This window comes from Ornithodoros turicata, chromosome 10 (genome assembly GCF_037126465.1).
Source record: "Ornithodoros turicata isolate Travis chromosome 10, ASM3712646v1, whole genome shotgun sequence".
In the NCBI taxonomy this organism is placed as follows: Eukaryota; Metazoa; Arthropoda; class Arachnida; order Ixodida; family Argasidae; genus Ornithodoros; species Ornithodoros turicata.
Window position 1 is genome coordinate 27,825,620 of NC_088210.1, and position 15,821 is coordinate 27,841,440.

At 44.8% G+C, this 15,821-nt stretch overlaps 2 protein-coding genes across 3 annotated transcripts; one reads left to right on the plus strand and one right to left on the minus strand.

Moving 5' to 3' along the window:
* Positions 1 to 120: 120 nt before the first annotated feature.
* Positions 121 to 8,937, plus strand: LOC135369645 (rabankyrin-5-like). The gene is made up of 22 exons (XM_064603133.1): positions 121 to 360; positions 841 to 1,027; positions 1,086 to 1,204; positions 1,269 to 1,404; positions 1,601 to 1,724; positions 1,785 to 1,934; positions 2,009 to 2,174; positions 2,243 to 2,447; positions 2,526 to 2,740; positions 2,805 to 2,902; positions 2,975 to 3,179; positions 3,714 to 4,132; positions 5,465 to 5,583; positions 5,646 to 5,802; positions 5,869 to 6,069; positions 6,175 to 6,351; positions 6,442 to 6,589; positions 6,657 to 6,747; positions 6,868 to 6,992; positions 7,488 to 7,634; positions 7,702 to 7,792; positions 8,608 to 8,937. Exons 1-22 carry the CDS (start codon positions 348 to 350, stop codon positions 8,738 to 8,740), a joined length of 3,426 nt encoding a protein of 1,141 aa, XP_064459203.1. The 5' UTR covers positions 121 to 347; the 3' UTR covers positions 8,741 to 8,937.
* Positions 8,938 to 11,197: 2,260 nt separating this feature from the next.
* LOC135369647 (NFATC2-interacting protein-like) lies at positions 11,198 to 15,812 on the minus strand. Of its 2 annotated transcripts, none has more exons than XM_064603135.1 (8): positions 15,590 to 15,812; positions 15,184 to 15,414; positions 14,496 to 14,607; positions 14,318 to 14,407; positions 14,085 to 14,238; positions 13,733 to 13,877; positions 12,378 to 12,499; positions 11,198 to 12,280 (listed from the first exon to the last, which is right to left on the minus strand). In XM_064603135.1, the coding sequence occupies exons 1-8, from the start codon at positions 15,591 to 15,593 to the stop codon at positions 12,116 to 12,118; spliced, it is 1,023 nt and encodes a 340-aa protein (XP_064459205.1). In that variant the 5' UTR covers positions 15,594 to 15,812; the 3' UTR covers positions 11,198 to 12,115. The 2 variants fall into 2 exon arrangements, with proteins under 2 accessions (XP_064459205.1, XP_064459206.1); XM_064603136.1 differs by having other exon boundaries at positions 15,502 to 15,592.
* Between the last annotated feature and the right edge of the window lie 9 nt (positions 15,813 to 15,821).

Below are 15,821 nucleotides of genomic sequence, written 5' to 3' on the forward strand. Positions count from 1 at the left end.
AAAACCATTAGATACGCCCAAAAACGCAAAACAAAAAGGCAGAGCAGCTTTCTGCACTCCGCCTGAGCGCGTTCTTTTCGGTGCGGCAGCAACACACAATTCGCTACGGATGATCACATGGTCAGGGGTCAGGGGCGATATGTTTGCCAGTGTTTGCCTGGGGCACTGCAAAGGAGCACCTTTTCGCCCTTAGCGAACAGGCGAAGACAGTGAACGGAAGCAAACGCAAGAACGGAAGGGAGCAGAGGAGCAGAGCAGAGGTTGAGCAGCAAGGCCCGTGGAAGGGAGGAGGCGACGGACGACGACCGACGACGGCTAGAGCTGCCGTTCATACGAATAGGGTGGAGATGGCCACAGAAGGTGAGGTATATTAATTTGGGGGCTGCTTCACTTGTTTACGTTCAACACATCCCGTTTGTTGTACACGCAAGCTCAGAGGTACAACCGGGAGCATTGTGGCGCACATACCAATCTATGTTTGAAGCTAGACGGGCTGAATGTCCACCGCGAACGCATCTCGAGCGGCAATGCTTCATTGATGGGCAGCTACGACGTAACGATGTTTTCACACGCCAATTGTCGTGCATCCTCTCATGATTTTCTGCCAACTTTTCCTCCTGTATCTTGTTCTGCCAGTTTTACACGCCTGCATTTTCGTGACACAACAGTTTTGATACCCAGTGGGCAATGCACAGGCGTACTGAAATAAGTGTGTAATTCAGTTACGGTGTAGAGACGGACCCTGCAAGCGAATCCGCCCATAGTCGCAACGGCGCCGTGGACCGTGCGTGATCCGCGATTACACATGGTGAGGTTGAACCGTGCCGTTTTCTTGTTCAGAAGTGGTCAAACTTCAGCGGCACCTGTCACTGCTCAGAGAGGAGTATGTCAAGCTGCAGACGAGACTCGCAGACGTCGAAAAGAAGTACAACGTCGCAGCTGCGACATCGGGAAATGTCGACGACAACAGCTTCGTCGCACGCCTTCTCAAGACAGTTGCTAGCCTGTTTGATCAGGAGCTCTATAGGTTTGTAGGTGGCGCCTCTCTTCTTGCACTGCTAGTCTAACCTGATTATATTTTACAGTGACCTTACAGTGCGCTTGGATGGGAAAACCGTACGGGCACACAAGTTGGTGTTTTCGTGCCGCAGTAACTCGTGGGGTGTCGCAGACTTAGCTAACGAGGATCAGCTGGATTTAACGGGTATGTTTTTAAAGCTGTTTCCGAGCCCGATAGGTGACACCACGTCATTTTCTTTTACGTGCAGATATTCCTCAAGAAATGGGCATGGTGCTGCTCCGTTGGGTTTACACTGACCAGATAGAGCCAGGACTGAAGGATACATTTTTGCTTGAACTAATGAAAACTGCCAAACGATTCGCACTCGATACACTGGTGCAAAAGTGAGTAAGGTGTCACTCCGGAGCTTACGATATAATTTGCACGGAGCTTACGATATAATTTACAGTATAATTACGATATAATATGAGTTTTTTATGTGGAGGTACACATATGACTGCGCGTCTTCCAGATTGCTTAGAATATAAGAACGCAACTAGAAGTCGGACACCTTACATATAACCTACGCTGCCTTTCCAGGTGTGAAGAGGGCCTGATGTCCTCGGTGACAGTAAAAAACTGTGTCAGGTACTATCAGACCGCAGACGAGATTGGAGCCAAGTGCTTACAAAGACACTGCTCCGAACTAATTTCGAATCACTGGGTAAGAAAACTCTCTCAAGATAGCTGCGGGATACCGAAACGGTTTTCTTTCTCTCTTCAGAACGACTTCAACTCCGACGACTTTGCTCACATGTCTGCCCCGCTTCTGTACAACATGTTTAAGGCGAAGACCGTGTACCCGCTCCACACCGCTATTCGCACAAAGAGGGAAGACGTGGTCTTTCTGTATCTGATCGAGTTCGACGCCCAGGTATGCCCTCTCGTCCGCGGTGAGCGCGGCGCTCGGTAATGGTCTGTGACGTTCAAAAAAATCTCTCAAACTAGTTACCGGGCAAGCTCAACGAGATAGACGACAAGGGGAACCTGCCTTTAGACTTGGCACTCTCGTCGCGTCAGGAGAGCATTGCAAAGACCCTGATCAACCACAAGGCTGACGTGAATGCTGTAGATTACAAGGGTTACACATTATTGCATCAGGCCATACAAAGAGGTAACCACATTCTACTCTCCCAAGGGTGTGCAGCAAGGTGTAATAACACCGGGCTTCGTTGATCCCAGGTGACGAATTCTCCGCTGTGTTTCTAATTGAGCACAATGCGTCCGTCAGCTCTGCCGTCCCCATGGAGAAGGAAACTGCTCTGCACATGGTTGCTAGCTTCAAACCCGAAACTACCGACGACAGTGTCGTGGAAGCAATGGCAAACGTGGCGGCGCTTCTCTTGCGCAACGGCGCATCCGTTAATGAGCAGGACTGCAACGGAAAGTACGTGTCTCCGAGTTGTGTACATACTAAAGTGTGCATTTCTAAAAGAAACTAACAAACACAACAAACATGTTGCAGCACTCCACTTCATAGGTGCATTGAAGCTAATAATTCTAAGGTATTCCATCTACTGCTGAACTGTGAGTCGCTCAACCTGGAGCTGAAGAACAACGATGAGCACACTGCGTTGTGGCATACCCTCCACACGTCGGGAGGGCCCTATGACGCCGGCAGCTTTGCTGCACAGCTTGCCGACAGAGGCGCTAACTTGGATTCCGTGAACAAGATCACTGGTGAGCTGATCTTTCGGTTGGCAGCAGGACGTATTTTTTAAGCCGATGCATTCCCACTTTTCAGGAGATTCCCTGCTCCATCTCGCTGCTCAAACTCGAAATGAGGAAGCCGGGCAGTTCCTCGTTGATCGAGGTGCCAAATGTAACATAATAAATGGAAAGGTAGTCAACATTCGGGAAGATAAGATAAGGTATCTAACAGTGTTACTGATGAATGTCGTCTGCATTTCTTAGGGTGAGACTGCTCTTCATGTGGCTTGCCGTATGGGTTTGGCAAAGCTTGCCAGGGCGTTGCTCGACCATGGAGCCGACCCCAATAAGCAGAGCCTCAGTATCAGTGCAATGGATGACGAAACAACTGCGTATCTGCAAACACCGCTCCACCTGGCTGTACTCTGTGAGCATGCTGATACAGTGAAGAGCATACTGGAGTATAAAGGTATGTGTTACCTGTGTACACCATCTACAAGCCCCCCCCCCCCCCCCCTTATCGTCCTCGCTGCTGATTGTCATGATACGTGAAAAACATGCATACCGGGTATAATCTGCTGGGTACCACCCATGTGTACCTTAAAACTGGCCGCAAATTTCTCCTGTCCTTTTCGCACCAACGAAAATATGAAAATATGTACAGTCAAATTCCTTTATAGCGAACACCTTTTTAACGAAAATACCACTACAGCAAATTTTTTTGCGGTCCCTCTGGAGCCCTATAGGTCCTATAATAAACATCCGTAACAATATAATAAAATTCCGTAACAATCCGTAATAATTTAACGAAAATATCTTTACTGCAAATTTTTTTTCTGCTGTCCCCCGAGTTTCGTTGTAAAGTAGTTTGACTGTAGTACAAAATTTATTTTAATTTATACCGAATAAGGGCAATCAACCCGATTATAACTTTAAAAGTGCCTAGTAGGCACTTTTTTTTTTACTGCTACCATTAAGCATGTTCCTCTATCCTTCTATGCAGTGGTTGCGCAGCAATGTCCTAGCAACCCTCCGCTGCCGAACTTGAATGTAAAGAACTCGAGAGATGAAACGCCGCTAAGCCTGGCCCTGGAACTTAGCCTGCACTCGGTGGCAAGGGATCTGCTAGCTGCGGGTGCAAGCTTAGACGTCGTGGATGGCGAGGGGCTGACCCTGCTCCATCGGGCCATAATGCATCAGGACACGCACGGTGCTCTGTTCCTGCTCGAACAGGGGGCAGACTTCGACTTCAAAACGTCCAGCAACGAGACGCCCCTGCAGCTGGCAATTAAGCGTCACCTTCCGGCTGTGGTGAAGGCTCTCTGCGAGCTTGGTGCGGACATGACAGTTGAGGACGAAGACTGCCAGAGTGCACTGTGGCTCGCGCTCGAAGGCGGGCAAGAGGATGTTGCTTCTATACTAGTTCGTACTTTTTTAGACATCTACTTCAGACTTCCAAAGTAAAGGGTAGTTTGCTAAACTCCATCCTGTCACATACGAGGGTGATTAAAAAAAAAAATTCGACAGTTTTTTTTAAAATTAGAACTGCATAAATGTCTTCTTCGCAGGTGTGTGTGTAGGGGGGGAATATGTTTATTATATAAAAAAAAAAAAAAAAGAGGGAAAGGTTAGCATGTGTAGGACAGTGCATGCAACTATTGGACAACCATTGAATTAAAAACAATTAAAAACCCCCAGTGCTGGGTAGGACAAGGACAGAGGATAAAAGGACAAGGACCGGCACTTTTATCCTCTGTCCTTGTCCTACCCAGCACTGGGGGTTCTTAATTGTTTTTAATTCAATATGAACCAACCAGCCCAAACGCTTGCTCTGGACAACCTATTAGCTAAGAGTTATTAACTAACTTACAAGATGTTCTCTGGTAAATGCAAGCCAGTCATTATTCGAGTCCATTGTCCTTATTAAACACAGAAGTACCCTGAGATAGAAATACCCCAATTTTGCAAATAAGCCGAAACCAGATTTCTACGCATTTTTCGAGCGAAGAAACAACATGACCTTCGGCTTATCTGGGTTGGAGAGCAATCTATCTGGCGTAACAGATTAGCGCCTACTTCTATCAGCTCCACGGCGCGCTGCAAAGCACATGGCTCTCTCATGTGGGTTACCTGCCGCTGTTTCTGTGTTTGAGTAGTGCATAGTTCTGGTTTTGGCTAATTTGCGTGGCAAAATTTGGGAATTTATTTATCGAGGTGGCACTTAACTTCTCGGATGTTCAAGGATGATGGATTTGAATAATGACGGGCTCCAATTCTGCTATATCTCACATTTCCCAGAAAATATCTAATAAGTTAATTAATGGATTTGCTAATTAGTCGTCCAGTAGTTGCATATGCTGTCCTATTGATGTCCTTTTTTGTAAATGCATTTTTTGTAAATTTATAAAAAAAAAAGCTGTATCCAGTAGTTGCCTACTGAGTTTTACAGGATGACAGCCTGCCATATAACCCACCTGTGAAAACTAGATTTATAAAACGTATTTTGTAAATTTATAAAAAAAAAAAAAAGAACCATATCCAGTAGATGCATACTCTGTCCTACAGGATGTGCATCTGCCATATAACCCACCTACAAAAACTACATTTATGAAACATTTTTCGTAACTTTATAAAAAAAACTTGTCTAACCAAAAAAAGTGTATAAAGTTTTGCAAAACTGCCCATGGTCCACGCTTGGTTTCACAAAAACGACTTTCGATCTCACTGCTCGATTTTTCTGTCTTCCCTCTGAAGGTGCAATACGGATGTGATCCAGACTGCTGGTCACCTGGACCCGGTGGATGTTACCAAACCCTCCTTCACCGCGCGATCGATGAAAATAACGATTCCGTCGCCTGCTTTCTAATACGTAGGTGTGTAGAGAAACACGAGCAATTAGAAAGCGCGAAGGTACCGACACTTATCTCCGATGCAGTGGCTGTGACCTGAACAGCCCGAGAAGGCCAGGACCTCATGGGGAGGGCGAAGAGGAGGCGTACGACAGGCAGACCCCTCTCCACCTCTCGTGCTCGTGGAGCCAAGAGAGCGTCGTACAAACTCTAATCGAGCACGGAGCCGACATCAATGCTCAGGTGGGACACGACGGTTGCATTCTTGGCAGCGGGATCGGAGAACACATTTTTTTAAAATCTCGTCAGGATGCCGAGAACAGGACTCCCCTGCACGTGGCCATCACGAATCAGAATCCGTTGATCATATCCCTACTCTTGGGACACCCCGACCTGGACCTCTCACTGAAGGACAAGCAGGGCATGACGCCATTCGCGATTGCTATGAACACCAAAAATAACAAAGCAGCAGAGGGCATCATCGCTAGGGCACCCACAGCCGCTGAACAGGTACGCAAACGACCTGCGCTACTGGTGTACCAACTGGTGACCCATTTTTTATTGTTTTTTTGTTGTGTTTGTTTTTTTGTTGTACCCGACTTATTTTTGTTACAGTATGATGCCCGAGGGCGAAACTTTCTCCACGTGGCTATTCAGAAATCCGATATCGAGAGCGTGCTCTTCTTGCTGAGCATTCGCGTCAACATTCACTCGCGGATGCAAGATGCGTCGCAGCTCGCGCCGCTGCACTTGGCTGTTGAAACGGGCACGGAAATCATCGTTCGCAACTTGGTATGTGGCGTAGGGGCCCTACGCTCCAGATAAAGATAACCACTTCCTTAGGTTGCTCTATCCCTAGTGAAATCTGCGTATATTTTACAGCTTCTCGCCGGGGCCAGCGTTAGCGATCTGACACCGCAGAGGCAAACCTCATTGCACTTGGCTGCTGCAAAGGACCACTCCCAGATATGCGCAGTTTTGCTCGAAAATGGCGTCGATTGTGACGCAGTTGACTGCAACTTAAATAATGGTATACATGGTCAGAGGTTAAGCACTCATGGAGCTGCGTAAATAATAGTCTGCGCACTTTGTTGCAGCGTTACACGTTGCTGCACAAAAAGGCCACCTTGCAACATGCAGGGTTTTGCTGACAGAATGCAACATCAATGCAGAAGCAGTAAACTTGAGGTATGTAACGCAATAATGACTCATGGACACAAAGTGCAATGTCCTTTCAGCATGCCGACCCTTGAAGCGCATTTCTACGCACTGAATGAACAGTGTGAAACGTGTATTTATGTCTCACAGAGGGCAGAACCCACTTCATGTGCTGTGCCAGCACGGGAAGGAAGCAGCTGCAGCAATATTCGAACTGTTTCTGGAGTGCATGCCACAGTACCCCATCAACAAGCCAGACGTTGAGGGAAATTCAGGTGCGGACAATTGAAATGCATTACTGCTTTAGGATATAGTATGTTTGATGTCTTATGCTGTGAGCATGTGCAGTAGAAAGTTTTTTTTTTTCTATATCATGAATGCTATGTTCTAACGGCATCGGAGTGGTGCTGAAGAAAAAAAAAAAGAAAAGGAAAGGCGCCATTCTTCGGCTTAGCATACAATGTATGGTAACATCATAGGTTGCATGCCAAGCTACAACATATCCAACACCCTGCAGTAGCTCCACAACCAACAGGACCGCCTGCAAGTTATTCTTAGATTTGGACATTAGCTCTTTACTGTATCTTAGCTGTAGCACCCTGTAGGTTTGAAAATTCTTGCATTACGCATGCAAATTCCGGTATTATTGCCACACGCACGAGAAACACTGATTTAACGAAACACTTAGGTTGTGCGTATGAACACTCAGTCTCAAACTAATGCATTTGCAGCAAAGCTTGCAGTAACGCAGTAATTAATTGCTATTACAGCTCTTCTCCTCGCATACATTAATGGAAACGGGAATTTATGCCGCTCCCTCGTAAGGGCGGGTGCGTGCCTCGGCCTATCCAACCAGAACGGAGTCAACATCTTCAACTACCAAGTTGCGACGAAGCAACTGCTCGTTCGCCTCTTAGGTACGTAAATATGCTTCAACCTACGGGACCGATGACTTTTGTTTGACTGGTCTTTTTTGTCTTTAAGACTTCTTGCCAAGGGAACCACCGTGGTCTGAAGGAGACGCGTGCTTAGAATGCGGCAACAAGTTTGGCATTAAGACGAGGAAACATCACTGGTGAGTCAAGAATCTCGATGTAGTCTCATAACCTCGTTATGGCATAGAGCATTCGAATGAACAAAATGTCACAAAGTAAGCTCCCTGGAGAGGACACAGCAAGACGGAGAAGTGGACAGGACATGACTCAAAATCAAGGAAAATGAACAACGCAGGTTACAGATGTGAGAAAAGCTATAAAATGGCTAACAGTCCTTTCAGGCTAAGCAGGTGAACTAGACCTCTGGGAGTACAATCGACGCCACCTTGATACAGAAGGCCTGCTTATTGCCCCCTCTCCCTCCTTCGCTACGTAGACATTAGCCATAATCCACGATTGTTGAAAACACGATCCTGATTGGCCGACTATTAGTTGTTACGTCGACGGGTAAGCAGTCCACATCCTGGTGTGTGGTCAATTTGAAAATGTTCCACGATGATGTGCAACGATGAATCTTTACAAAAAGTAAAAGCTTTGCCTCTGAGCAAACAGCCTCGTGCAGGCTGTCACATGCTTGCAAATATCGGAAGTTTTAGAATTTCTTGTCGATTATCTGCATGCTCCTGAAGTCTCTCACGGAGAGAAGCATATTTTGGAGGAATCGAAAGAATAGTATACATATTTTGCATTTCGCGAGTTTAGTTGCATGGTCAGAATGTGGCCGGTACCTAACTCGAGACTCAGAAAGGGTGTGGACTTGCTAATTTTGCTCGTCCACTCTCTACCTTTCAGAATCTCCTCAAACTCTCAGGAGATGTATCTCCTTTTACAAGTACACAGATTTGTCTATTGTTCCTTTCTCTGAATATTCCTGCTGTGATTTCCACCCCTGCAGTCGCCATTGTGGCCGTATACTGTGTGCCAAGTGTTCGGAGCGAGACATTCCAATCCTCAAGTTCAACCTCAACAAGCCAGTGCGGGTGTGCAGCATCTGCTTTGACGTTCTAACATTGGGGGCATCCGCCTGACACTACTCTACGCAGGTGACACCCTGCAGGTCGAAGAATATGGTTTCCATGGACTACTTCCTGTAAATAGAACAAACTGTACAGTTTCGTTACCGAGGGCGAGGTATTGTATAGATATCGTGCGCTGTTCTTGTAAGTTAAAATATTGAATCTCTGTCATAGTTATACTTGGAAGGCAATAAATGTTTTGGAACTTTTGTGCATTCTATGGCTCCCTTGTTTGAAAGGCACTTTTTTTCTTGCACAAAAAATGAAGCTTTTATAGACACACAACTGTGACTTAGTATAGTTGTGCAGGCGTTTCATAGCAAGTCTCCACATGATTAAAAAATAATAACAAATCCCCAAATTTGGAAATAGTTTACGAATATTTCACTTACACTGCGAATGGAATCCAAATAATGACTTCAGATGGCGAATCAAATTCAAATACTCGGAAAAGGCCCAACTCGAATAATTTTGAATACCTCATGGTGAAAATTTTTAAAATCCTGTGCTCATTTTTTTTTTTTTCTATTAGGTGATGAATTTCTGCTCCAAACATGGTAGCCTTTTTGCCCAGCATAACATACCATGAGAGAAGGGTCCCTCTGTGTTGTGCATGGTAGACTGCATTAGTGGGATGAACTGCATTGAGTGCTGGTCTATATATGTTTTATGCAGCCTGCTTTGTGTACATCTCCTCATTTCCGTGTTTACATCGCAAATTTAGTGTAGTTTTTCTAGATACTGCGCATATTGCCATCTGTTACTGAACATAACTCTGAAAGTTGGTAGTACATTTACTGGAACGTGCAGTGTCTAGAGTACAGTGTTGACCATGAGCTCACAAAATGTGTAGACTTTAGCGACAGAATATTGTAAAATGTAAAGCAGACTTCACCTAACGCTCGACTGTTACGAGGTGAAGCCGACTTGCAGAATCGAGCCGCACACCAAAAACAATGGGGGTAACTTAAAGTGGGCTTCACCTAACTCTTAGATGTAACGAGGCGAAGCCGACTTGCAGAATTGCGATAGCGGTACCTCGCTTCAGTACGTACTCGAAAAATGTTTTACCGAAAATAGGCTGCGAATAGCATCAGATATTCGTTTCATATTCGAAATCTCGATTATTCGCACAGCTCTAAGAATTAGGAGGTGAAGCTCAAATTCCATGACCTTACTTTGGGCAAAGAAACCGTTGCTCAGTCATCAGATACCAGTTTCACAGTCAACTGGTACTCACAATGTGTGCAATGCATCCTGCAATTTTTGGATGGCTATTTCTAGACTGCCATTGTGCAAAGGGAAATTAGCACTGCAAGAGCACCATCAAAGGATTGTACTCAGCAACTTCCAGTTGCATCTAAGAGTATGCCATAGGCTTAATTAAGCAATCCACATGGGCATGTGCAGGCCACGTGCCCAGGCACAACGTCATGTAGTACTTAAGGGAGGATACCAGCCCCTGTGGCTCACTAAGTTTTTCAAGCCATGGTTAGGAGGCGACTTGTGTTTGAACCTCAATACAAATCCCTAGGCTTTTCTTGGGTGGTTGAAAACAAATGCTGGCATAGTTTCTCGTAAGGTCAGCCCAGGACTCCAGGACATAAAATCTCTCTACAAATAGCACTGTGCTGCATAGCAGGCAGGCTGCTTGGTAATCATGTACTGAAAGCAATTGAGGAAGGGTTGTTGGTATAAGTATTTTTTGGCACGATACTTCCATCATAAAAGCAGTTACCCCATTTATTGTCCAAAACGAGGTGGATCTCAAAAGAAACGACAATTGTGACGATTATGGAGCCCTTGCTGCAAACTGACGAGCAGCAAGACTTCCTTGCAGAAGACACAAAGCAGTCAACAGTTGCTCAGTGTGGTTTCCTTAACTTTGAATGCATATTGCCATAACATGTCTCTCCTGACAAAAGACTGTCCTACCTCAAACCACATCCTCTGGCCAAATAGGAAGATTGTGTACGAGAGTCTTCAGAAACCTTTTGCTATTTAAATAAGCGTAACACTAGTTGTTGTACCAATACCTTGTAAGCATGTGCATTTCCAGGATATTTTCCAGGGGGGAGGGGCAAGAGTGCAAACTCCTTGCCCCCCCTCTCTGTATGCCCATGTTTGTGTCTTCTTGATTGCAAACAAAGACCAGTCCAGACCAAAATTCAGTCCATGATGATCCTAATTACTCGTTCATTCAAGGTATATAGGAAAGTTTTTCATATTTATAGCACAAAAAAAATTATTCATGCCCACCCATGACATAGTTGCACAGGCAGACTCGGAACGGGTGCTTGCTGTTCAGTACCAGTACACAATTTTCTGGTTCACACTGCAAGACCTCAAAATCGAATAAATTGGATTTTGAGCCCTGCCATCGAAAACTTTTTACATGCACGAGATCTCTCCTCACCAAGTGCAAATGAAGGATAGCTTCTGTGTCTTCAATTTTCCCACATTTCAAAGTGCAGATTTGAAGGTATTTTTTTTATTAAGGATTCATCTCCAAAGGTGAATTTAAACACCTTGAGCTAAACATTTATAACAGCAAAGAAAAAAGAGCATTATATAGCATACCTTGAGTTAGGATGCACTATGACAAAGGCACTGGGAGCCCTTCCCACTGCTCTACCACACTTTACCAAGTTGCACAGCAATACGATCACTAACCTTTGTTAATCATATTGTTTCCAAGACCACTCCCATGTGTTGGCCCGTGCCCCTATCTAGTCTTGTTGTCCATCCACATTTTTATTTTTGTTGATATATTTGTATAATGTTACGTTGGCTATTTGAAGAACGGTCATCGTGCACTGGGTTTCGTTCATAAGCCACGTAGGCAAATAAGGTGGCATAAAGCATTCAAGCTGGCGAATAAGCTTCATGATAAGAAAAGCTTGGGCTTGGTAGACAGACAGAAAGAGAAAAGGAGAGATTCTTTTTTTTCACAAGCTTAAGCCTTTCCCCATGAAGCTCAATCCCCTTATTGTAAACTTTGTATAGTTTGAAGAAAAATTAAGTAGGCACGAATCAAACAAAACAAAATCCTCAAATACTTGAGATTATAGAATAAGTTAGCATGTGCAGCATTTACACTCTTCTGCACTAGTTACGCCGATGTCACTACAAGAAATAATCGACACTGCCGCAACAATGTAAGCACAATGCAAGCGTAACTCGCTAAAATGCAACGCGTGGTACGCAGAACACATCCGGCCCGAATGTTAGACCATTTACTGTACCTCTACACATTTACTATATATTATTTACAAGTTAGTTACCTCCTATATGCTATATACATTTCGCAACTGAACGGCAGACGCTCGGATAAAAGAAACGGGGCGGGCCTTGAGCAAGTCTGCGGCAGACATTAAGTTACGAGTGTCACGATCGGATCACGATGTCTATGCAGTCACCATCCTCGATTCCGAGGTCGTCCGGCGATTCCCCTGGGTCCACTTTCTCACCGTCAAATTTTACCACCATCTTTGACAGGTCCAACGACGTCTTTTCCGCAAAAATTTTCAGCGCTTCCTCCAGCTGTTCCCCCTGCACATAAGGTGACGTGAGTGACTGAGTGAGTGAGTGAGTGATAGGGAGCACTTTGTACCTCACCGCCGTGATGACAGAGACAGACAATGCTCACCTTTCCGATGTCTATGGTGTGGTGAACCCGCTTATTGTTACACTGGAACTTTAGACTAATCAGGTCTTTCCTAATCGCAGGCGCTGAGGTAGTGGGTGATGAAAACTTTTTCACGATGCAGCCTGTTTGAGCAACAGAACAACAAGCAAGATTCAACGTATGATCAAGAAAAGAAAGAAAAAAAAACAACAAAACTCAAGTTAATGCACCTGGGTTCTACAGACAAACCTCCATAAACATAGAATATTTTCTTGGTGTGGATTGGTGCATTGTTTGGGTGTTTCAATGCAAACATTATAATCTAACTGGGACTGAAGACCAATTCTACAGGTTTTCCCGGTGATCTTAATCCAAGTTCCAGCTAAATTAATCCGTGCCCCATAAAGCTTGCATGGCACGTGGATTAATTTCGATGGCACTTGGATTAAAATCACCGGGAAAACCTGTAGATTCATAGGCATTGTAATGAGTCGGAGCAAGCTGCAGTTGGATAAGTAGAATTTCTCAATGAGAAGTTCCCAGTGGCACACGATAGTAAGAAATTTTAGAAATTAACAAACCATCGTATAGTAACCGCTAGAAGCACATACCAACTACCCAATGTACAAAGTTTCACAGGTCTGCCTCAAAAGGGAGGCCAAAAATGCCAGCAGTATATTGCATTTGGGGTCTCCCATTGGGATACTATTGGTGAGAATTTGACAGTTACGCATGCGAGCTAAAAACCTTGTAAAAAAAAGCCCGGAAACATTTTACACCGTTTACTTCCTGCTTCAAAACAACCACTACCAGCATTACGGGGCATACCCATGCAAACTCTCACTCCGTGGAACACAAGCACATACAACAGACTGTGTCAATGCATAGCGACTTCACAGCAGCAAGCAACAAGAAGGACAAAGGAACATAGATAGGGCCCTGTGTTTTTGAAAATCAGAGTGTAAAAATCTGTTTTTTTTTCTTTTCAGCTTGCGTAAAACAGGGTAAAATCGGGTGACATCAGGCGGGAAAAACCCTAAAACTCAGGGCTCTAACATACACACGAGACAACCTGTGTGTTCCTTCGTCCTTGTTTTTGCCTGCCGCTGTGAAGTCACTGTGCACTGTTACCAACTGCCCACTGCAGATACCAAATACAGAAATTCTTCGCAAGCAGACTTTCTTCCAACCCCTCCTAACTATTTTCACTGCCTATTGCATTCGAATCCCCCACTAAATTAAACTTCTGCTGTAAAGATGTTCTGTCATATTTTAAGAGATACTGTCAGTTACGACGGTGGTGCCTAGTGAAACAAGGTCACAGACACGTTCAAAATAGCAATGCCTCCCAAACGGAGGCTTCTTCTTCCATTTACCTAAAATATCGCGTGCAGTCATGCCCAGGGAAGCCGGGGTGTCTTGCGTTTGGACAGTGCCTTCCCCAAGGGTTAAGAGAATCCGCGATGGTTTGACATCAAACTCCTTCGAAAGCTGCTCAAATATGCCTTCAAATGTTTCATCCTAGAAAACAATAGAAGGCAATAAGTTGCTATCGGAATCGCTCAAGAACAATGCATGTCACTGTGCAGTCCAGGTACATCAATACCTTAAAATGTACATACTAACACATATCTATGAAAGCAGTTAACACTATGTTGCTATTACAAGACTCTGAATAAGAAAGGGAACTGGAGAAAATACATTGCGGCGAACCTCTAAATGGCTCACCATTTTCATGCTGTATTTGAAGAGCTTCTTATCTGACTGTATCATCACCAGCATCTTATCTGGTAAGTCATCTAGACACAGCAGACCATCCAAGGAGTCATCATCTGATAGGACATAGCTTTCATCTCTCGCGTTCTTCAACTTCTCCAAGTCCCTGTAGACCCACAGAAATTATATATGGTTGGAAGAAACATGAACACACAGAATAACAAAACAGAGATCTCGAGACTCACTCCAGCATCTGCAATGTCGTCTGAGAGTGCTGTATGGGCTCATCCTGCAGATCAGTTGTGTACGACACGTCACACAGACCCGTGTCCGACCTGTGAATAAAGAAACGGTGAAGATTGGTAGGCACGAGACATATTTCAGTCCGAGTGAACAGGTATGTAAGGTGAACGGCTCACTCACTCATCACAGGAAGAGTCGTCAAGAAGAATACTAGTTGCTAGGGCATGCTTCGCCGATTTAGATTTTGGGGTTCTTCGTGGTGCTGGAGGAACAGGTGTTTCTTTCTCTGCGACTGTATCATGGTAGTCGTTAAATCAAATGCCAAGCACATTTCACTTCGCCAATACGCAACACTGTGGTGCTTAATTGATTCTTAATTTATATTCTTTTTTTCATTTATTTATTTTGTTGTGTTTTACGTACTACGGAGCTTGCACATAGAGTTCTTTGACCAGACTATATTCTGTTTGCTATGGCTTTATACAGTGTGGGGCAGTGGGACCTGTCCCGTCCAAATTGGGTCGCCTGGTCGCCGTAGTGTAACAGCATGTGCTCCAAGTGGATTATGGGATTATAAGTGTAGGACGCTCTCTCTTTTGTGCTTTAAAGCAATAAGAACCTGCTGTGCGTTCTTGACCTCGTCTCGGTGCAAGTATATACGTGCACACCTCACAGTATTCTATAAAGTGCTTTCATTTCCTCAAATCCCACCTTCCCAGCAGAAAACTCGGAACTCTCGAACTGGAACGGTGGATGATAAAGCACGAGAGTGTTGTAAAACTGTTTTACTGCTCACTGATTTCCCGCCAAAGTGGAGGAAGTGAAAACAGGTAGTTGCAAAGGAAACATCTTGGGACAAATTTCTTACCCGTATTTTGCACGAAGTCCTGCGTCATAGCATCCAGCACTTCTTTGCAGAATATATTCGATGAAAATAGGCCAGCTTTGCTCTTCATAACAATATTTCCTATCTCCCTCAGGTGCTGTTGAGGACCTGTAAGTTTCTCCAGTTTCTCCTCATCCTGCTTTTCCTTCTTGGTATCTTTTATGTCTGTCGCAGGTACAGCAACACGAGAGGTATTCATCTTTCGTTTCCGAGCTAGAAGAAAACAAAAATTAAATGCCCTGTAAATCACAATGAAACGCACAACTTCGCAGAATGCTGAAAGCTTTCAACGCAATTCACCTCACACAGGACACATACACAGTGCGCACACGTATAAATGCAACGTACAGTAATCAGCTGTGAAATAGGAACGAAACGACAGACATACGCATGACACGTTGTAACAGGAACCACTGTCAAAATCTAGAAAGATACACCAAAGCTTTTCAACACACGCTTTACCGCCATCAGCAATCACTATGTGCGAAACTAGCGACACCAAATGGCAACTGCAACCGCGGGAGTCCGTAGCGCGCGAAATTCAAAAGCTTGCGGGGACAGCATCTCGTGCTTGCACGTAAAGCTGCAAGGACAAAAGAACACAGGTGGCTGAGGTTTTT

Excerpts from the sequence above, each read along its gene's own strand:
- LOC135369645 (XM_064603133.1), top strand. Across the intron at positions 6,352-6,441 it reads AAATCATCGTTCGCAACTTG|CTTCTCGCCGGGGCCAGCGT; the intron begins GTATGTGGCGTA and ends TATATTTTACAG. Across the intron at positions 6,748-6,867 it reads GCAGAAGCAGTAAACTTGAG|AGGGCAGAACCCACTTCATG; the intron begins GTATGTAACGCA and ends TATGTCTCACAG.
- LOC135369647 (XM_064603135.1), bottom strand. Across the intron at positions 14,608-15,183 it reads GGACTTCGTGCAAAATACGG|TCGCAGAGAAAGAAACACCT; the intron begins GTAAGAAATTTG and ends ACCATGATACAG. Across the intron at positions 14,408-14,495 it reads GACGACTCTTCCTGTGATGA|GTCGGACACGGGTCTGTGTG; the intron begins GTGAGTGAGCCG and ends CTTTATTCACAG.